This window comes from Symphalangus syndactylus, chromosome 6 (genome assembly GCF_028878055.3).
Source record: "Symphalangus syndactylus isolate Jambi chromosome 6, NHGRI_mSymSyn1-v2.1_pri, whole genome shotgun sequence".
In the NCBI taxonomy this organism is placed as follows: domain Eukaryota; kingdom Metazoa; phylum Chordata; class Mammalia; order Primates; family Hylobatidae; genus Symphalangus; species Symphalangus syndactylus.
The window spans coordinates 43,967,767-43,989,656 of record NC_072428.2 but is presented as its reverse complement, the minus strand read 5'-3'; the positions used below and the strand labels follow the sequence as shown (position 1 = coordinate 43,989,656).

Sequence of the window (21,890 nt, the reverse complement as noted above, 5' to 3'; positions counted from 1 at the left end):
AGGTAATGAAAAGCACCTAAATTCTTGAAAATTACAAGACTATTGAGAAATATTTAAAGGGTTGCAAAAGCAGTCCCATGGGACTTCGAAATTACTAATTCTTAAAAAACCAGTGGCTGGAACATGATCATCTCTGACCAGATCATCAGATTGCCCAACTTTGCATTTAGATGAATTGTTCCCAGCCTAATTATAAGCTCTTCTCTTGACCAGCCTCCCCAGGAGTGTGGTGTCTTGCCATCAATGCATGCTTCTCTTTGGTAGGAACCACTGGACTGGCTCTAACCCTGAGGTCCACACCAGGGTGACTTATCTGGGATTTCTCCATGAGTTGAGCATTTATTTCTCAGGATTGTGAGAACCTGGTGATTCCCCCAGTTGACTAAAGCAGTGCTACTCAAAGTGTGGGCCACAGGCAGGGACTGGGCTGTAATCCCATGATTATAGCAAGTGAGAGAGAGTAATTGTTGGAAACTTGTAGAACCATTTGATATTGCCACACATTCAAGTGTGTGATCATATTTCTAGTTTATTTTCATTGTATCTGGAAATAACAGACCATAATGGATTAAATATTTAAAAAGAAAAAAACCTGTCATTAGCCACAGATAGTTTGAGGAGCAATGAGCTAGCAGAAGCCAGCTAGTTAGTTATATCCTCACTCTGAGAGCCGGTAAGGCCGTCCTGCTGTCAGGAAATAGAAGATAACCCTTGATGCCCAAGGCAACATTCACCTTCACGTTGGCCTTTGGGATGGGCTTCAAAAGCTCTCCCCTCATCCCAGGAGACAAGTTCTCCATCACCTTATTTCCCTGTGGCCTCTCAAAGAAGTGCTGGTCTACCTCTTGGTGATTCTGGAATGCATTTCATCAGGTTGGGAAGGGCAGGTAGGAGACCCAGTACTGAGTTCCTTAAAGGTGCTTCCATTTTACTTTAAAAAAAAAAAAAAGTCACCTTCTCGGGGTGGATGTGTGGGTGCCACGTGGAGAAAGGGAGCTTTTGGACCTAACGAAAGGTGGGACCAGGTGTGGTCTTCATCCTGGATCCCCTGCGCAGATGACCCAGACTGTGCCCTGTGCTGTAGGACAATGGAGCAGCTCTGCAGCTGCTCAGTTTTGGCAGCACCTCCCAGCAACCTCGCAGCCCTCTGCATGCTTCAGTAATGCCTCCCCAAGTCAGGGTTGCTCAGAAGCTCAGTGCACAAAGTGCTTATTAGCTAAGTAGTTAATAAGGTCTCATTAGGGATTTGTATTAAAAGCTCCAAAAAGTATAGTCTCTGCTTACTCAGGGGAGGCAGTAATTGTGCATGGGTATCTTGGCATCACTGTGGTACCTTTCTGGGAGAATACTGTGGAGCCAGTTCACACGCTGGGCCAGTGGAGGCAGTCACACAAGGGGCTGGGCAGGCAGTGCTGAGAGTATAACTGACCTCCCTGCCTTTCCTCCCACAAAGCCCAGGAAGTCCTTTGTATCCTATAGCCCCTATCTGAGGGGCCAAGCTGGGGGCCCCAGCAGGGGATGGAACATCAAGCAAACAATGGCTTATTGTCCTGAGCTGATACACCTGAACCTTTCTTGGAAGCAGGGGCTAAATTTCTCGGCATTTGTGGCCTCCTGGAAATGGCAGACAGTACACTTGGAAGCAGAATCCTAATCCCTCCCAGGTTGGGCCAGGGTAGAGGCGGGGTGGAAGGGGGAGCCAGGCCTGACAGCTGCTCCCAAGAAGTGGCAGGCTTGGTAAACTCTGATGAGGTCCCATCTGTCTGAGTTCAAGGGATCAGACACCCCCAGCAAGCCTGCATCCCTGTCCTCTGCAGGCCCCAAAGCCGCACACGTGGTCTGGAGTGACCATTCCCAAGTTGCTGTAATGTTGGGCTTCCTAATGAGAAAGGGAGCAAGGAGCTCCTGGGCTTTGTTTGCACTAGCTTGCCAGGCACTCCTTTCCCTGCTCAGCCCTATTTAGTGCCTGTGCTTTTGCTGGAAGCCAGTGAGTTAGCCTTAGGCCCTGAGAATGGGCACTGCTACCCATGGGGTAGCAGATGGGGAGCTGTGGTGAGCCTGTCATCTGCTTTGCAGTTCCCTGGACTCCCTGCTTTAAATTTGAGGCTTTCTCTTATCAGTTTAGATGTGGCCTCCCAAGGGCAGTCTTGGGTTTTGATGGAGGTCATCATTTCACTCACACACAAGTTACTGTTATTTGGTGTGGTGATGGATATCAACCCCTGCCCAGAGGCCTTGCAGCCTCCATTGCTGCTCTCTCTGGCCACATCTCCCAGAGGCTGGGTTCAGAAGCTGGGGAGGACCTAGAGCTTCCCTCCCTCTACGATCTTGGGATCAGGAGCAGTGTTTCTAGAATCTCATGCTATGCGTATTTACCTCCTCCAAGAAGAGACTGCAGCGATACCAGGGTGGGCTTCCAGAGTGGGCTTCCAGAGCTGGGGGTGAGGGGTGAAGGGGAGAGCAAGCTGGGGTTTGCAGAAGGGGGTATGTGTAATTGTGCCATGCTCTTTGGGCTGTCAGCTTCCACCCTTTCCCCAGCTCTTTGATACCTTGGTGGGGGTCCAGGCATTTGTAGGTGCCCTCAGGAGCACAGGCACCCACAACCTGTCACTGGGCCTTGCACCCCAGGGCCCAGGCAGAACTGCCGCCTCACTGTCTCCAAGCTGACCTTGCTGGGCGCTGGCTCTGGAGCCTGCTGCAGTCGCCATCCTGTCCTACCTGCCCAGTGTGTGCCCATTCCACGTACTGCTCTTGTGGTCCTGCTGGGAGGGACCTGAGAGCTTCAAGGCAGGCTAAGGCAGGTTGAATCCAGAGGAGGGAAGGGAGGGAGGAATCAAGGTATAAGAAAAAAACAACGCTGCTTCTCTCCACTCTCACACCACTCACCTCTGGTCACCAAATAGAGTGGGGATGTTTCTCCCCACCAACAAAATCTATAAATGGAAAGCTTTTCCCTGAGTTCTGTGAGCCATCCTTGCTAATTAGTTAAACCTGAGGAGGGAAACACAGTTACTGGTTTATTATACAGGATCTTATCAAGGATACAGAGGAACAGCCAGGTGAGGAGAGGCACAGGGCAGGGCATGTGGGAAAGGGCGGGCACCGCATGGTCCGCCCTCCAGAAGCTCCAAACCCTAACCTTTTCGGTTTCTATGGAGGCTTCATTATGAAGGGCATGATCGATTACCTCATTGGCTGTTGGTGATTAACTCAACCTTCAGCCTCTCTGCCCTTGTAGGTCAGTGTGTGGGGCTGAAAGTTCCAACCCTTTAATCACAGGGTTGGTTCCCCTGGCAACCAGCCCCATCCTGAAGCTGTCCAGGAGCTCAAGAGTCACCTCATTCCAGCAAAGGATGCTCCTATCACCCACGAAATCCCAGGGGATTTAGGATCTCTGCATCAGATGCTGCTGTCACTCAGAAAGGTACAAAGGTCTTAGGAGCTCTGCCTCAGGAACCAGGGGGCAGAGTCCAAATATGTATTTCCGACGATATCACAATATCACGCAAGGGTAGTCCTGGCCCAGAGCCTGCTAAGTGCCAGGTAATAGGACACACATTCTCTCGCTCAGTCCTTTCCACAAACTCGGGAGACAGGTATAACTCTCCCCAATTTACTAAATGAGGAACTGAGGTCAGAAGTTCTGTGCTTTATGCCAAGTCTCAGCACTGGCCTGTGGTGGAGCTGAGCCCATACCCTTCCCCTGGTCTTGCTGGTCCCTGAGCAGCTGTCTGCAGCCCTCCAGGGACAAGGGGTCTCTGGAAGAGGGTGGCTGCAGTCTGGCGGTCTACCTTTCTGTCTGAGGGGGCTTGGTTCCTGATTTTCTTCTCTTCTTTGCTTGGCTTGTCTAACTCGCAGGTTTTTGGGGCTTTTGGGTAATGATTGGGTCTGAGTACCACGTTTACCCCATGCCCTTGCTGAGTGAAGCTCTGAATGGCCCAGGGCTGGGGGGCAGGAGACCAGAGTACAGTCTGGAATCTTGAATTTATTTGCTAAGCAGCCTCAGATAGACCGTTCCCTTCTCTGGGATTCATGCACACATCTGTGCAATGAGAGGCTCAGGAACTTCAGAAGGCCTTGCACCCCACAGTGGATGTAACAGTCCCGTGGCCCACCCAGGACTAAAAGGCTTTTGGTTTTTAATCTTTCCTTTCCTCGAATTTTTTTATTGAGTTAAAATATACATGACATAAAATTTACCACCTTAACCTTTTTTTTTTTTTTTTTGAAACACTGTTTTACTCTTGTTGCTCAGGCTGGAGTGCAATGGTGTGATCTTGGCTCACCGCAACCTCTGCCTCCCAGGTTCAAGTGATTCTCCTGCCTCAGCCTCCCAAGTAGCTGGGATTATAGGCATGCGCCACCATGCCTGGCTAATTTTGTATTTTTAGTAGAGATGTGGTTTCTGCATGTTGGTCAGGCTGGTCTTGAACTCCCGACCTCAGGTGATCCGCCCATCTCGGCCTCCCGAAGTGCTGGGATTACAGGTATGAGCCACCACGCCCAGCCAGCCTTAACCATTTTTTAAGGGTACAGTTTAGTGGTATTAAATACATCCTTCGTGTGCAACCCTCACCCTCCTCCCACTCCAGAACTCTTAGTTGTTGTAAAACTGGAACTCTGTACCCATTAAACAACAGCAAGCACTGTTCCACTGCCTGTCTCTACAATTTTGACTACTTTAGGTACCACATATAAGTGGAATCCTAGAGTTCTTGTGTTTTTGCAGCCACAGGGTTTTATTTCTTTTCTCCACATCCAGAATCCCCGCAGTCTGCTCCTGGCTGGTTTTGCTTCTCCTGGGTCATGGGGTGCTATTTGCATGTGGGTGAGGAGCCCTCTCCCCATCCATCCTGCTTGTGTTTTCCTCCTGGGTGCTAACTGGCTTCTACCTTTGTCTCTGTCTCCTCTGCCTCTGCTCTTGGTTAGCTGACGGTAGGGAAAGTGTCCAGCGGAATAGGGGCTGCAGCTGAAGTCCTGGTCAATCTGTACAAGAATGATCACAGACCTAAGGCCCAGGCCACCTCTCCAGACCTGGTAAGGACATGCACCCCCAGCCTTCACCCACAGACACTGGCTCTGGCATCTCAGGGCGGGCACATGGGATGTGAAGAGGATTCCCTGGCCCTCCTGAGGCTCCTCTTCTCTTGGAACAAGAGGGGGCTGAGAATGAGCTGAATCAGGGAAGAAGTTAGAGGGAGGCTGCATTTCCTTAAAGACAGATCTCACTCAGGTCCCCTGCGGTCTTTTTGAAAATAGAGATATTCCTGCTGTCTGTGGCTTTGAAGAACGGCTTGGTAGAAAGGCCCAGGTGAGGCCGTGAGCATAATCGAATGGCCCTCACTTTCAGTGTTTAGTGTCCAACCTGAACAGACTCTGTGCATTGGATTGAGAAAAAAGTCATGGGGAAAATATCCCTTTGATTTGAATTCTCCCTTTCTCTAAACTAGGCTGCTCGCTGCCATCACCAGGAATTTTAGTTGACCATTCTTTCTGTTTCCTTTTGGCACATTGCCCTGGAATCGCCCAGAGGTACTGCTGCCCTGGCCCATGCTCTCCCACTTCACAATTAGGACTATAACTGACCAGATTGGATGCCATAAGCTTTCCCCACCCAACCTGTGCCACTGCAGGGGAACAGGACACCTAAAACATCCTCAGCAGGCCAGTTTCAGGACCTTTGTCCAGAACCAGGTGACACTTAATCCCAAGGACAGATCCTGGAAAGAATATCATGGGGTGGACAGGTTTGTGAGTAAAGCCCACTCTGTCAGACCAGGATCACTCCCACCCCAAAACCAGAGCAGCCAAGCTCGGGGAGAGCCCCTCCCAGGCCCACCTTGTTGTCTCTGGCCTGCCTGGGAGTACAGTTAACAGCAGTCCCTGCAGGGTTGGGGTCTGGGTTGGGGGCGTATCTTCCTACCCCTCCCTCTTTGCTGCAGTGGCAGGAGCAGGAAGCAGAAGCCCACGAGGTCCCCAGCATTCAGTGTGGAATTTCTAAAAGCCTTGGCCTGGCATTTGAAGGCTCAGGATAAGCCCTAATACACCCACTCTTCTCTCCCGATCCCCAGGAATCTATGCGAAAGTCATTTCCCCTTAACCTGGGAGGCAGCGACACGTGTTACTTCTGTAAGAAGCGTGTGTACGTGATGGAACGGCTGAGCGCCGAGGGCCACTTCTTCCACCGCGAGTGTTTCCGCTGCAGCGTCTGTGCCACCACCTTGCGCCTGGCTGCCTACACCTTTGACTGCGATGAAGGTAACCCCAGGGGCCAGGGCAGCACTGGGCTCTGGCCTTGGCCTCAGGTGTGTCCTTGGCTTGGGTTCCTGTCCCTCTGGTGGCTCTAGAACACCCAACACATGCCCAAAAGGAAGTATGATGTCATCAGGAAAGCTGCTTAGGGAGACTGGGAGCTCCTGCTAGAAGGAGAGGCTGCCTGTGGTCCCAGGGAAGGGGTAGCATCAGCACTGTGGTGTGGCATACCAGGTCCTGGTGGGCACCTACTGTGTGCCCAGGGCTCTATGTACCTCTTCTTATGTAGCCTCACCACCCTCCATTGTCCCTATATGGCCAAGAAAATCCAACCTGATACTCTCCGTTGCATGCTCAGCACCACACCTGGCATGCAGTAAGGTTCACCAAATGATGCAATGTTAATATTACTTACATAGTGTGTGTTTTTAAAATAACCATCATAATGACATTCCTTCTGATAAGTGGCCTAACAAGGACATCAATGGAGGAATCATGCTCATCGGAACGAATGATTATTTTCTAATTTTCAGCACTTGACATTTGCTTTGTCATCTCTAACGAGAGGCAGTATAGCATGGCGCTCAATACACACCCTCAAACTAAACTGCCTGGGTTTGGCTCCAGACTCTACCACCTCCTAGCCATGGAACCTTGGGCCTGTTACTTAAACTCTTGGTCTCCCAGTTTCCTTATCTGTAAAATGAGGTTAACGGTAGTCCTTAGCTCTCAGAGTGGTTGTGATGACTGATGAGTTAATTCATGTGAAGCTTGTAGCATCGTGCCTGGCATACAGTCATTCCTATGTAAGTGTCCCCTACTGTTACAATTTTTACTATTGCTGTTGTTACCAGTGTAGCAGTGAGCAAGGAAGGCTTTTCTGGAAGGCGCACAGTGGTCCTGGGCAGTGACAGTTTCCCAGTGTGTGCCCCATCTGGGTCTTTTCCTCCCCATCACTGCTGCCATTTGCTCTCAGCCTTTCCCACCCACCAGGTATTCCACAAAGAAAGATTGAGGGTGTTCATACTCGAAGCTGTCTATTTTGCTGCCTGGCAACTGGTCTTATGAAGAAACTTGGCTCAGTTTGATTTGGGGATTTTTTTTTTAAATGTTGTCCTATTTATTATAAAGGATGCAGAGGAGCAGCCAGATGGAAAAGAGGCATGGGGTGTGGTATGGGAGAAGGGGCTCAGAGCTCCCATGCCCTCTCCGGGTGCGGGCATGCCACCCTACGGGAGCCGAATGGTTTGAAGGTCTTAGCCACATCCCTGGGAGCCCCCCATTGCCGGAGCTTGTCTCTGAGGCAGCAAAGGGCCGTCCTACCTCATCTCAGTGCCACTTCTTTAAGGAAGGTGACAGAAGCCGTTTCCCAAGTTTGAGCCACCCTGGGCTATTTCCATCATTACTATTTTCTGACTTGGACAGTGGCAGGCACTTGGCTTTTGTCTACTTAGCTCTAGTTTACAGGAGCAAAATTTTTCTGTATGTGTGTGCCTCTTTTTACAGGCAAATTTTACTGCAAGCCTCACTTCATTCACTGTAAAACCAATAGCAAACAACGGAAGAGACGGGCAGAGTTGAAGCAACAAAGAGAGGTATGTTTGTCTCAAACATGATGGTGAAACGGGGAAGGCCCCTTGATAAGGGTTTCCAGTGATCCTCAAAGTTAGGCCAGCTTTTCTGGCCCTAGAGGGATTGAGATGACTCACAGATAAAGAAGAAAGCCTCTGCTTCCTGGTGTGGAGGGTTCTTCTGTTTCAGTCTGTTCCACAGCCTCTGGGGTGTGTCCCATTCCAGATGAGCTCCCAGGACAGTAGCCATGCTGGCTTCTCATAAGAAGCCTGGAAGAGCTTGCCCATGTGGCAGGGATGGGGTGATATGCTTAGCCACACAAAAGCCACGTGGCCCTCTGTACCTGGAACCCACCTGGCCACAAGGTGCTGTTTGCAAGAATGCCTGGTATAGGACCGACCCTTCTACATTTTCCAAGTCCTCTCCCAGGCTCTTGAAGTCAACAAAGTGACCAGCCCACTGAATTCATAGATGGTTTGTGGAAGCATCTCTTCTGGCACCTCTTAGCAAATTTCTTCTCTTGGGCTTGATTAATCATCTACCACTAGCAACAACCCATAACTTAAAACTTTTTTCTAATTACCCAAATAGATAGGTTCAGTGTAAAAACATGGGAATGAAAGAATACAAAGAAACAAAGTTAAACCTCCTGTAACCACTCTACGCTGAGAAAACCGCAGTTGACATTTTGTAACATCCCTTTCCAGGCTTTTTTCTATGTGAATATATTTTAACCAAAGTGGAATCCTATGCCTACAGTTTTATATTCTTCCTTTTCTTCACTAATTGTATATCAAGAATAGTTTCCCATGACATTAAAAATCCTGTTGGAGCATAATTTTTAATGCCTTTGGAAGATTCTAGTCTATAAATGGTCAATAATTTACTTCACTACCTCTGTATTACTGGATCTTTACATCGTTTGAATTTTTTTGTCTTACAAATGTTTTTACAGTGTACATCCTGGTGTGCATATCGTTATCCGTATTTCAAATTAGTTACTTGATGTATATCACTAGGAATGAGATTGCCGATCAAAAGGCATGCATATTTTTGAAGGCTTGTGACTCCTATGGTCAGTTGGCCCCTAGAAAAGTGCCCGTGTTCAGCACCGGCTTCAGCATGAGTTGCGGGGCTGAGATTATTGTGGCGGCTGGTCGCAGGGTCTGGCGAGTTCGGTTTGTATTGGCTCTCTGTCTGCTTTGTTGAAGTAATCCTCTGGAAGACGTACAGACTAATGCCCTCACTTTGATCTCTTTCTCAGGAGGAGGCGACATGGCAAGAGCAGGAAGCCCCTCGGCGAGACACTCCCACCGAAAGTTCTTGCGCTGTGGCCGCCATTGGCACCCCGGAAGGCAGCCCCCCAGGTATCTCCACCTCCTTCTTTAGGAAGGCGCTGGGCTGGCCCCTCAGGCTGCCGAGGGACCTGTGTAACTGGATGCAGGGAGTCCTGCAAGCCGCTGGCCGCCATATCAGGGACAATGCTTACAACTACTGCTACATGTACGAGCTCCTGAGCCTGGGGCTGCCACTCCTCTGGGTGTTCTCTGAGGTCCTGGCAGCCATGTACAGGGAATCTGAGGGCTCCCTCGAGAGCATCTGCAACTGGGTGCTCAGGTGCCTCCCAGTCAAGCTCCGCTGACATGCCTGGCCGCCCCGAAGTGCCTTCACATTTCCAGGGAGGCTTCAGATGGCAGTGCGTTTGCAGTTTGCTCAGGCTCTGGCCAGGAAGCCTAGCATTCTCTAAGCAATTAGCTCAAAGCCAAAGAGTTTCACATGGGCCACCTCCACCTGGCCTTATCAGGGTGAACATCTACTCACGGTGCTAGGGCCAGGGACGATATGAAGGATCTTTTCTATAGCTTTGTACTTTTATATATATATATACACCAAAGTGAGCCATACTTCTGGGTTTACATTTCAATTTTTTAAACTTTAATAAGCCTAGAGAAAGCATTTTTTTCTATGAGTGTCAATTTTTCTAAACATGAGTTTGAAGCTTATAACCAGTTTTATAAATCCCTTGAACATTGCAGTGAGTTATCAGAGCCACTGCATGCAAAGTGGATGATTTAAGATTTTACACACATGAAAGTGAGTGTGCCATCTCCTGACCAGTGCCTTTTGACTTAGGTACCCAGATGCCACTTGTCAGCAGCAGGATACTTTTTATAACACGAAAGCGTAATTATTGTAGAAGAAGAGAGTAGAAGGGCAGAATAGAATTCAACTTACAAAAGCACGGAGTAGTGTGTGGTTGGCTGTTATCTGTCCCCCTGGGGGGAGGACTGTTTTGCTCCCTTGTTTTGATGTTAAATAGTAGCTTAAAGGCTTCCACCCCTATACCAACTCACAGCCAAATGACAAAGAACCATGGGGTTTCAACAGATTCTACAAACATGCATTTTCCCTTCCCACTAATGGGCACTGCAGTGAAAGCCCACTGGCATTTGACCATGGAGCTGATGCAGTGCTGAAGATGAGCTCTTTCAGCTGATGGCATTTTAGACCCTGTGGCTCCCAGCAGATACCCCAGCCCAGGCTACAGGCTAAGCCAAGGCTGTGCAGGGTCCATACTGGTCAGGCCGAGTGGAGTGGAAGACTCTGTCCACTTATGTGGTGTCCTTTGAGACTGAGGGGGTTTGTTAGCACATCAGGCTATTGCTGGGAAGTGTGGCCTGCCCAGTGAGCATTGCCTGTGGACATCCTGACTGCTTAGCTGCTCCGCTGCCATGCATATGTGGTCAAAACAGAAACCATTTTCACACTGCCCTGGGAAAGGAATGGGTCTGACCTCCAGGGGAAGCTCTACCGTATCTTGACTGGCAAGGAAGGCTGGGAGTGGAAGCTATTTAGGGACTGATCCAAAGGAAATATGCATTAGTAAGGGTAAAAATGAGCATGCAGGTCCACCTACATTCTTCACTCTGGGTATCTAGAAGAGTCCTCAGCTCTCCCTATTCCGCGCTGCCTAGACATACACACCTGCAGGGTCTGGCTGAACAATCAAGGGGCTGCCAGAGAAAGGCCATCTACAGAGCTCAGTGTATCTGGAGTTGCTGGGCCCAAGATAGCTCTGTGCAGTTATCACTAGAGATGCCTCTGGATTAACTAAGAGGTGTGCCTGGGTGTGGGTGAGGAGCCAGAACCTTTGAGAGCTTTGAGATGAAAGTTTCTATGGGGCGGGAAGAAAGGAGGAGGTGCATTTCTACAAACACTTCCCTGAAATCCTTGGGAAAAACAGAGGCATGGCGGTGGCCAACTCTGTGGGAACCGGCGCCTCTGTCGTTGTTGGCACTGCTCTCAGTCCGATGACTTGCATTGTGTTTTCTCCAATTTTTGCTGGGATTTTAATGTTCAGCATGGTGGGAGGAACCCTTGATTCCTTTTGTTTGAGTATAGAAAGTAAATTCTCAAGGTCATGATGTGAACGGCCATGGTATTGTGATTATTTTCAGCTCATGATAGGCTGAGATGCTTTGTGGAGAGTTCCATGAAGCCAGAGTCAGAATCTCTGACTGTCATGTACAGCCATAACGAGACTGGTTTGAATTACTGTGGTGAGACAGGGTGTGCCTGTCAGAAATCTGAGATGTTTGTATGCTCTGAGATGTTGAACCTTTCTGGTGGGCAGCACCAACATCCAGGGGTGGACCCCAGAGGATGGATGCCTCTAGGCCTCCGCAACATATTCAAGAATGAATAGGAGACACTAGAGTAAAATGGGGGCAGAGAGGATATCAGGGAGCAAGATGCAAACTGTGTGCATCCACTCTTATAAACAAGTAGCTGGTCACAACCAGAAAGGTTCATCTCTCCTAAGCAAACAGTGACTCTTTCAGAGGAAGTTTCCCTCTTTCAATAGTTGCCTTATTTTCAACTCCGGTGCCCTCTCGTGATGTTAATCATTTCCTTTTTTCCCCCACACTAAGTTCTCTTTTCTATCTTTCTCTCTCTTTCCAATCTTACACCATGGCCATCAGTTCATTTCAGCCTTCCAGTGCTACACCCACTTCTTGGCTGACACACTTCTGCTCTAAGGTGACTGGTTTTCTTGCCAATTTTCAAAGAGTGGTACTAACCCCCAACCCGCTTTCTGCACCCCGTCCTCTCACCAGCAGTACTGGTTGCGCTAACTGTGAGTGTCTTGCATACTGATGGACTCATTTGGTGGCATGGTTGGCTAACAGCATGGGGGAGTGTTCAGCTTGAGACCCATGTCTGTGTTCATTTCCCGTGGAACTGGCAGCCTGGTCTACCCCAAGTGCATGCCCCGCCTCTCCTCTCTCCCTTGGGTCTGCCTGCGTGCGTGCTTCTCCAGTTGCGCCTGCGAAGCCACCTACTTTCTTGGGAGGTTCGACCTTGCTCATGAGACAGTACCATGAGGGGGCCTCTGTCACCTTTGAAAAGAACACTTTTCGAGCAGCCTCAAAAAGCTCATACATACCAGCCCTTTCTTAAATTGGCTCTAATGTAAAGATTGTTAATGTCATTTATCAAAACCATAGGTGATTATTTGCAGGGATTTAAAAAACGTAATTACTCTCAGGCCTCATCCCAAGCTTGAAACATGCTCTCTAGGTTGAACACATAATCACAAATATTCTAGCAAATCCTGCCTTGCTTGCAGCCTGCACTGTAGATCCAAGGGTTTTGCTGTGGCTCTTCTTATCTCCCTTGGCTCATAAAGCCCCAGATGACGCCAGAGCTTCAATTAGAGCCATCATCATCCCAGGCAGGGATATCTTTGAGAAATGACTCAGTTCAGCCCCAGGCCCCTGTGGACCTGCTTAAAGCACACATTTCTGCTGACTCTTGTACCTGGGGCAGCAGGATAATCACCAACATGCTCTTAACGAGACACAACACACCAAGCACAGTGAAGCTGTCCTAGGCAACCCTCGCGGTCTCAGGCTGCGGTGGGCATCTGTCCTGCATGCGGCCCAGACCACCCTGACCCCTGGGCGAGCCTGCCTGGCCCTGCATGCTGCACGCTCACTGCGTTTGTGCAGATCCTGGCCAGTACGAAGTCGTTGCTCTTGTCTTATCTTCTCTTACAGAGTCTCCCTCCCTTTATAGAATGTCAACCAAAGAGTGCCCTCCTCCCCTCTCAGCCTCCTCTTTAGCTAGCCTCCCCATCTCATCACAACGCATGTCTGTGACCTTTGGTAATCATTTACAGTGCCACACGGAACCCTGTATTTTGCACACAGCAAAACAAACAATGTTTAGCTTTATTTATGGTATTTGATGCTGTAAATGGAAATAAATATTGTTCTTTGTAAAGCTCATTGTTTCCTCTCTTCTTTGCCGTGGAAGCTTCTAAAACCTCATACACAGGGATTGATGTAGGGGGTTCATTTTCCCTACACTGCTGGCGGGACTTGCACTTGAGGTGACACAGGACTCTCTGGGGCTGCGCTGGGTGCTCTGAAAGGAAATATTACCCAGGGGTAATATTTGGAAACTGTCACCAATGCTCCTGGGCCAGGCTTTGGGATCTCTTTCTTGAACACTCATTGTACTTTGCTGTTCTAGATGCTGGGCATAGTGGGTGAGGGTCAGTGTCCCCTCAACGATTAGAAACAGACTGTATTGACGGCTACCTGTACTCGTTTCCCCCACACACCCAAGCGTGGCTCTGCAGGAGAGCTTTCTCTATGAACCTTACACTAATTTAGGTTCCTATTTAGCAAAGGTTGGTCTGTAACACTTCGTGCTGGTCCACAGCTGAGTGGCAAGTGGAAGGTAAGGAGGAAGGACTGGGTATGAATATCAGGATGGCAATGAAGTCGGCAGTGTGCTCATCAGATGGAGAGCCACTGCCGTCCTAAGAGACCTCTCCTGTCCCAAAGGCTCAGGGCATTCAGTGTCTATGGTGTGAGGCCCTGCCCTAGTGCCACCCTAAGTATAGTATTCATGGCAGGCCCCAGGCAACTCCAGGCTGTGTTTAAGGGAAAGATTTGAAGACTCACTCGGCTATCCTGGGCAGTGCCAAAGTCATCTGGTCCTCAGCCTCCCCTGGGTGGGATGCCTGCCATTTCCTGGCTGGGTGTAGCTGGGCTTCTGACACTGGTATGAAAAGTCACCTGTGAACCTCTTGAAGTCCCTGGCACCTCCAAATGGATGTTTCTGAGGCTCTGGTCTCTGATGCCTGGATCTACCTTCAGAGCTGCCTCAGGTCATGACCAAGGGTTCTGTACTCTTACCCGGGTGATATATTCCCACTTCTTTTTTTTTTTTTTTTTTTTTTTTTTGAGATGGAGTCTCGCTCTGTCGCCCAGGCTGGAGTGCAGTGGCGCAATCTCAGCTCACTGCAAGCTCCGCCTCCCGGGTTCACGCCATTCTCCTGCCTCAGCCTCTCCGAGTAGCTGGGACTACAGGCTCCTGCCACCACGCCTGGCTAATTTTTTTGTATTTTTAGTAGAGACAGGGTTTCACCGTGGTCTCGATCTCCTGACCTCGTGATCCACCCGCCTCGGCCTCCCAAAGTGCTAGGATTACAAGCATGAGATACATTCCCACTTCTATTCAAGGAGGGATGTTAGGGACTGTAAGTCAGGTGCTGGGCTGTGCAAGTGACTCATTCCTTTATGCATTCATTTATTCAGCAAATGTTTGTCCTAGGCCTTATTCTAAGCCCTAGGTACAGCAGGGAACCATGCGAAGTCCCCACACCTCCCTGCACCTTAGAGATGTGGCTCAGTATTGCTGTACTAGATGAGATCTGTTATATTTAACTGTGCATGTGCTCATTTGTTTGCTCAACTATGTGATATTTCCTGAGCATCTACTATGGACTAGGAATACAGCAGGGAGTAAAGCAGACAAGAATCCTCACTTTATTGTCAAAGTGTGACACCCCAAGAGGTGCTTCACCAACAAAGGAGTCCATGGTCACAACATTTGAGGAATATTTTGTACTGATCTTGCCAGTCCTACCCCTACCTGGAGACTCACGAGATTCATTAGCGTGTTAAGTCTCTGAGGCATCCTCATAGAGAAGTTTAATCAGCTTTGTGAAAGTCAGTTGTCCCATACTTATGTGAACATGTTGTTTTGGTTTGCTTTTTTTGAACATTGCATTCTACATACATAGTTTTGGTAGACTAGTCTTTAATTCAGAGATATTGGATTAAAGACTTAGAATTTTAAAAGGAAAACCATATAATTAAATATTAAATGGAATTAAGTATTGATTAGATATGGGGTGATAACCTTCTAAGCATAAATCCTCTAATAGGAAGAAGAACACACAGGGAAAACATGACACAAATCTGATTATATACATTTTTAAAACTTAATGTAGAATAATAAAATATTAGACCATTAGACTAGAGAAAAATATGAACTAAATGTAATAACGAAGAAGTTCATTGCGTGGTATTTTCAAAGTTCATTTAAAACAGATGTTCCTGGGCACCTCTCACAGTGTAGATGATCAGTTAATATTTGTTGGTTAAAGAGTCAATGATAAATAGGCAAAGGCTATGAATAGGCAATTTACACTTAAGCAAATTTTAAAAGTAAACACTAAAAAGAAAAAGCAAGCATTTACAAAAGTATTCCTACTTGGTTTTTAAAGGAAGTAAATTAATTATGGTGCACATGGGCCAGGTGCGGTAGCTCACACCTGTAATCCCAGCACTTTAGGAGGCTGAGGCAGGCAGATCACTTGAGGTCAGGAGTTCAAGACCAGCCTGACCAACATGACAAAACCCTGTCTCTACTAAAAAAAAAATTAACTGGGCATGATGGCACACGCCTTTAATTCCAACTACTTGGGAGGCTGAGGCATGAGAATCACTTGAACCCAAGAGGCAGAGGTTGCAGTGAGCTGAGATCATGCCAGTGCACTCCAGCTTGGATTACAGAGTGAGACTCTGTCTCAAAAAGAAAATAATAAAAATCATGGTGCATCTACTGAATTAGTAAAGAAAAAAGTAAAACTGTAAGAAAAAAATATGAACTTCATCCCAAGTATTGAGTAAAAAGTAAACTGGGAGAATCTTTTCCTGGGAAGCATTATGGCAACCCTGATTAAGATCCAGAAAAGGGCTCTGACCTGTTGGCCTAATAATTCTACTGCAGGGAATTTATCCTGAGGAAATAATCCAGCAGAAGAAATAAATCTCTGTGCAACTTGAATGTGTAAGTCGGTTAAGCAGAGTGGGTGGGCTGTTCCCCTTTATTTCTGTAAATGCATTCATTTTTACAACTTAAGAAAAAAAAAAGGCTTAAGTAAGTAAAAGAAGTCACTACATCTTTTACTGCTCCTCAGCCAGCTGTTATATAGGGAGCATTTTCTCTGTGCCAGGTACTGGGCCAAGAATTTTATGTGCAGAACTTCATTAGCTCTTCACCTACTTGTGGCAACCTTGCAGTCAGTACTGATGTTAAAGAAGCTCCTGATACTAGGGAGGCAGAAGCAAGTCTAGAGCCACGTTTTCCACTGTGAAGGGACTGAGTCCCACAGCCCAGGCTAGGAGTCAGGTGCCTGCTCTAAGAGGAACCTTGGTGCATGCTGAGGGCCTGGGCTCCACCAAAGACCAGGCTTTGCTCCCAGCACTTGGTACTGACTCAGTGGCATTTGACAGGTCCCTTCTGTGAACTGGGGCTAAGGATGCCTCTAGCGTAGGGTTTTCCAAGGTGTTTGGCTCTCAGGACAGCATGATCTCTTTGCCATGTTCTAGATAGCACTTTCCTGATTTTGCACAGCATAGAGCACCCAGAGGAAAACTTTTCAGGCATTCTCGATTAACTGGGGCTCAGAACACCTGACAGGACACCTTCGGGTTGGGAACTAGACAGCGGTCCCGATTCACACTGGTGGCACCATCTGTTTTTCTCCAGGTTTCTGATTCCCCAGGCTTCTTAAAGTCAACAGCCACCTCCCTTCAGACACCCAGACCTCAGCTCTGGAGCTCCCCTTCCCTCCCACCACGTGCCAGCAGACTTTGGTTTTGCCTTAGTGAGTGCCCGAGTCTCAGCAAGGAGGCGGCATAGGCTCTCACTTTGTGCCCAGCTGCCCGCTTGCTCCACACCTGATGTCTTTTGCGCGTGTCCAGCTCAAGCGTCCACTACAACTGCTGATTTTCCCCCAAAACAGGCTCCGCCCTTAGCCTTCCCCATTTCTGGAGACTGCGATTCTCCGTTTCTTGTTGCTCGGACCAAAGGCCCTAGAGTCCTTCTTGACTCTTCTTTCTCTCGACCTCACATGAAATCCATTAGCAAATCTGAGGAACATCCAGAACCTGTCCATTCCTCACCACCTCCACACTAACCAACCTCCGCCACTGTCATCCAAGTTATTGCAGCCACCACTCTGAGGCCCCCTGCTTCTCCCTTCACCCCTCAACCTCCTCAACAAAACAGCTGGATTATCCTTTTATTTATTTGTTTGTTTTGAGACAGTGTCTTACTCTGTCACCTAGGCTAGAGTGATCTCGCTCACTGCAAACTTCACCTCCCAGATTTCAAGTGATTCTTATGCCTTAGCCACCCGAGTAGCTGAGACTATAGGCACCTGCCACCACACCCAGCTAACTTTTGTATTTTTAGTAGAGATGGGGTTTTGCCATGTTGGTCAGGCTGTTTTCGAACTCCTGACCTCAAGTGATCCTCCTGCCACAGCCCACACCTGTGCTGGGATTACAGGTGTGAGCCACTGTGCCTGGCCTGGATGATCCTTTTAAAATTTATGTCTCACCACTGCTCAAAACTCCAGCAGCTCTCTAGCTCATTGCATGCAAACACCAAAAGCATGATGGATTCAAAGGGCTCTATGGGGTCTGGCCCCTACTCTGACCTCCTCTTCTACTTTCCCTTACACACTCTGACCCAGCCACATTCTCTCTTAGAGCCTTTGTGCTGTCTGTTTCCTCTGCCAAGAACGCCCTTCCCTGGCATTCATATGGCTGAGCCTGTCCTTTATTCAAATTTGTCCATGTGTCCCCCAATCCCCACAGTGAGGTCTACTTTTAGTCCCGAGACCTGCACCCCCCAGCAATCTTGCTCCCCCTTACCCTACTAGACAGTTTTTCCACTGCACACATTTATTGCCTTCAACATATTGTGTAATTCACTCCTTTATTATATGTCTTGCTTATTTATGTTTTCCAACCTTGCTGGAATGCAAACTCTGTGAGGGCAGGGATCTTGGTTGCCTTTGAATGCTTGTATAACCCCGACAAAGTAGCACTTAGCACATAGTAGGCCCTCAAAAAATATTTTTAGGATATATGCCCTCTGGCCTGGACCTCAGACTGCAGAACATGCAGCCATCTCGGGCTGGGGAAGGTCTGGCTGGCATCCAGCGTGGTTCAGAGGGAGACCTGGAGGAAGAGAAGTCTGACATTGTGTGTCCTGGCTGCCACTGCAGACCCCGAATATGAGAAGGGAGTTTTGATTTTGCTCCTATTTTGCCTTCTGAGGGGCATCATTGTCATGTACAACTCTTGAGAGAGCTGGGTCTGCACAGCAGCAGGTGGGCCTTGGATGCCTCCTCTCAGGGACAAGCTGAGGTTGGCAGCAGAGAGCAGTTCCAGCAGCATCCCTTTTGGGGCATCAAGGCCCAGGCCACTGGCCTCACACACATCCTCTGTCCCCTCTTCACTGTGCCTTGCTCTGGGGTCCGGACACAGGAACTCAGGTGGCAGATGTGAGACAAGGGACAGGGTAGGGAACACTCCACCCACCATAACCTGGGCTGGAGGGTGCGGCCCCCATGCCAAGGCATGTGGGTGGCTCAGCATGGCTTTGATCCCCTGAGTCCAGTTATCCTGCAAGTGCCTATAACTGAGACTAAGAGATGCTGCCTGCCCGGCAGCAGAGGGGCTAGGGAAGCAGAGGACCCACCCTCAGATAAAGGGGCCAACTCGGCCGGGCGCGGTGGCTCATGCCTGTAATCCCAGCACTTTGGGAGGCCAAGGCGGGCGGATCACGAGGTCAGGAGATCGAGACCATCCTGGCTAACATGGTGAAACACCGTCTCTACTAAAAATACAAAAAAAAAAAAAAAAAATAGCATGGCATGGTGGCGGGTGCCTGTAGTCCCAGCTACTTGGAAGGCTGAGTCAGGAGAATGGCGTGAACCCAGGAGGCGGAGCTTGCAGTGAGCCAAGATTGTGCCACTGCACTCCAGCCTGGGCAACAAGCGAGACTCCATCTCAAAAAAAAAGAAAAAAGAGGCCAACTCTTCCATTTGTAGGAGCCTAGAAGTGCCAGAAGATCAGATTTTCTCTTTTCCCACCCCCAACCCACACCAGGCCCTGGCTGTGACTCCCTTGGGGACATATGGCAGCTGGATGAGGATTGTTTGCTCAGTCCTGGGGTCTTGCCGCTGCTGTGGCTGGGTTCTGAACAGGAGAGAAGGACGGTGAGCCCCAGGCTACTTCCCTTCCTGCTTTACGAGGTTGCTGCTGGGCTGCCTTCCCAGAAAGTTAGAGTTCTTCCTGCCCACCTCATTCAGAGGAACGCAGGTATAGGTCCTGGCTGTGCCCAAAGCTGAAGGCTCACAGCTGGCCAGACACAGTGCCTGTAGTGGCGGAAGAAGAGGGAAGAAAAGAGGCAGGTTCCAAGAAGAAGGCTCCAGACCTGCTGCTGCTGGCAAAGAAATTCAGCTTCTCTGATACTCTGGAGCCTGCAGAGCTGTTGGGAAGATACAGCGTGTGCCCCCACCCCTCACCTCAGTGGAGGAGTCCTGGTGTCCAGAGGGAGCCATGTGCTGAGGGCTGGTGCCAGATCGCCAGCCGTCTGTGGCGGCATTTCCCTGTGTCTGGCCCAGCGTCCAGGATGAGGGCTTCGCGGGAGGAACAGCTCAGCTCTGCTGAGTGCTCTTCTCTGTGGAGAAGGGGCTGAGGCTTGGCACTACCTGTCAAAGTTTGCATCTTCCTTCAGGTTTACATTTTAATTTATTGGTCCCTGCACGAAGGCTGCTGCTAGGGCCAGCCAGGGCCCCTTGAATGACACCATCCACCCTGGCTTGTGGGCAGTGGAGGATGTGTCCGTATGTATCTGCACACCTACACACACGGGCCAGGCCCACTCCTGGAAGGAGTACAGCAAGGCAGGGCAGCCATGCCCCAGGGCAGAGGGGCCAGAGGCCCAAGATTGCCCATCAATTTGTTCACCCCCTGAAGATCCGTGGACTCCCGTTCCCATGACTGCACCCTGAGGAGTCACTCTCAGAAGCCCCCATGAGGGCAGCCAGCCCATCTTGGCACCTGTGCCTTTTCCCTAAAGGGCCACACACTGAAAAGGACTTTGGCTCTGGCATCGACTAGTCTCCTTCCCAGAGCAATTGTGACATACCCTGGCAGTAGGTAGAAGGACTGCCTGCCACAAGCATCTTCCTAGGGCCCTCCCTCATCCTGCTGGAGGCTTGTAGTGTCCCCTCTTATAAGAGGGCAGGGAGACCGCTCTGCTTAGAATCCCAGATATCTGCCTGTGTGTGCTCAGATGCCTTCCCCGCCCTTCTCTGGCTGGGCTCTGTAAATTAAAAAAAAAAAATTAAATTAAAAAAAAGAAAAGGCGTATCCCTTGCAAGCTACATTTTCCAGCTCCCTTGAAACTGGCTTACTGTTAGTTTTGACTGCTGGACGCGCTGGTGCGGGGCTGGAGGGCAGGATCCAAGGGGAAGCCAGGGTGTCCCTCCCAGCTCCCTGCCTTGCAGCAGTGTTGTGGCCCCTGGGCTCTGGTGGCACCAGCTCTTCTCCTTGTCCCTCTGCTGTTGAGGGACAGCGGCCTGCTGCTGCTCCTCTCTGGGTTGCCTCATCATCCCTGTTTGGCTTTCAGCTCTTCCAGCACCATTGCAGTTCATTTCCTGTCTGGATGCTTCTGTTGAACTCCCTGGCTTGGCCCTGTCTTCCTGACTGGATCCTGATCCTCTTAGTTTTGCTGCCTTCTTTCTCAACTTTTTTCTGCAGAGAGAACAGTGGACAGCGGCCAGAGGTGGCTCTGGCCATTAGGAGCTGTGTGACGTTGGACAAGTGTGATAACTCCTCCAAGCTTTGGTTTCCTTTCCTGCAAAGTGGGGTTAATAGCAGCACACAGGAGGCCTGTTGCGTTGTCATCTCCCTGGGTTCTGGGGGTGAGTGGAAGAGTCTCAGACTTGAGTAGAAAGCAGCAGCAATTTCGCCAGCAGAACCAGGGAGCGCCACGCCTCTCCATAACCCTGTGGCAGGGGCCTGGCCAGTAAACGGCCTCGGGACCTGGCTGCTGGGAGCCGTGTGTGAGGACAGACATTTCCCCAGACCCTGCCTGGCTCTGCCTTTCCCAGGCTCATAGGTAGGCCTTGGACCCAGCACTTAGGATTTTTGGAGTCTTATCTTTTGTCAGGGAGCAGGTATCTGGCCAGAGCTGAGATGAGGCTGAGGTGCTCAGTTCTTGGCAAAGCTGCTTCGTGCCACAGGCTGGCAGCAGCTGCTCTGCGGGGTGCTGGATCCTTCTCACCCATGACTCCTATGTACCTCCTCTCCTGTCATCCTCCAGCCCCCGTTAGAGTCCTTGATTCTCCAAATGAGCAAAGATGACTTCAGCCAAAGTCTTAAAGAGCAGCCAGCCTTGGGGAGGCAGCAAGAGGGCTGGTGGTGTGGGCATGAAGCACAGGTGAGCACACCTGGCTCTCCACCTGGGGCTGGCCACAGGTGCAGCTGCTCTGTGCCCAGCAGCCAGAGGCCCAGCTGTGGTGACACCCAGCACTGTGCACTCACTGGCTGGCCTGGTGGGCATTCTCTCTGGACTCCACTCTTCTCCACTCATCCAGTGAGGATGCTAATATCATTCTCTTAGGGCTGTTGGTATGCTAGGGTGGATGAAGGCATATGGACCCTCGATGAGTCAGTGTTGCTTTTGTTACTGTCATTAGTATTATTTCCAGCATTTGTACTAGTGCCACTAGTATTACTACTGTTATACGCGCACAGACGGAGCTGTCTGGGAATGAAAAGAGATATCTGGAAATAGCCACATGACTGGAGGAATTTCCTCGTGGAGGTGGCACTGAACCCCATAAAACCCAGCGGCAGCCATGGCCTGAGTCTTAGACGGCAGAAGTCGCGGAGGAG

General features: G+C 49.6%; 1 protein-coding gene across 12 annotated transcripts in view; it reads left to right on the top strand.

The window, feature by feature from the left end:
* The window catches only part of MICAL2 (microtubule associated monooxygenase, calponin and LIM domain containing 2), a 242,395-nt gene that overhangs the window by 139,884 nt on the left and 80,621 nt on the right, over positions 1–21,890 (top strand). For 6 of the 12 annotated variants that reach the window (XM_055282401.2, XM_055282398.2, XM_055282400.2 and 3 more), the window contains 6 exons: positions 4,930–5,037; positions 6,072–6,258; positions 7,759–7,847; positions 9,089–9,191; positions 11,808–11,865; positions 12,885–13,110. In XM_055282401.2, the coding sequence (XP_055138376.1) occupies positions 4,930–5,037; positions 6,072–6,258; positions 7,759–7,847; positions 9,089–9,191; positions 11,808–11,848 (528 nt within the window). In that variant the 3' untranslated portion in view covers positions 11,849–11,865; positions 12,885–13,110. Of the gene's footprint in view, positions 1–4,929; positions 5,038–6,071; positions 6,259–7,758; positions 7,848–9,088; positions 13,111–21,890 lie in introns of those variants that run through there. The other 6 variants (XM_063641985.1, XM_063641984.1, XM_063641983.1 and 3 more) reach the window with 4 other exon arrangements.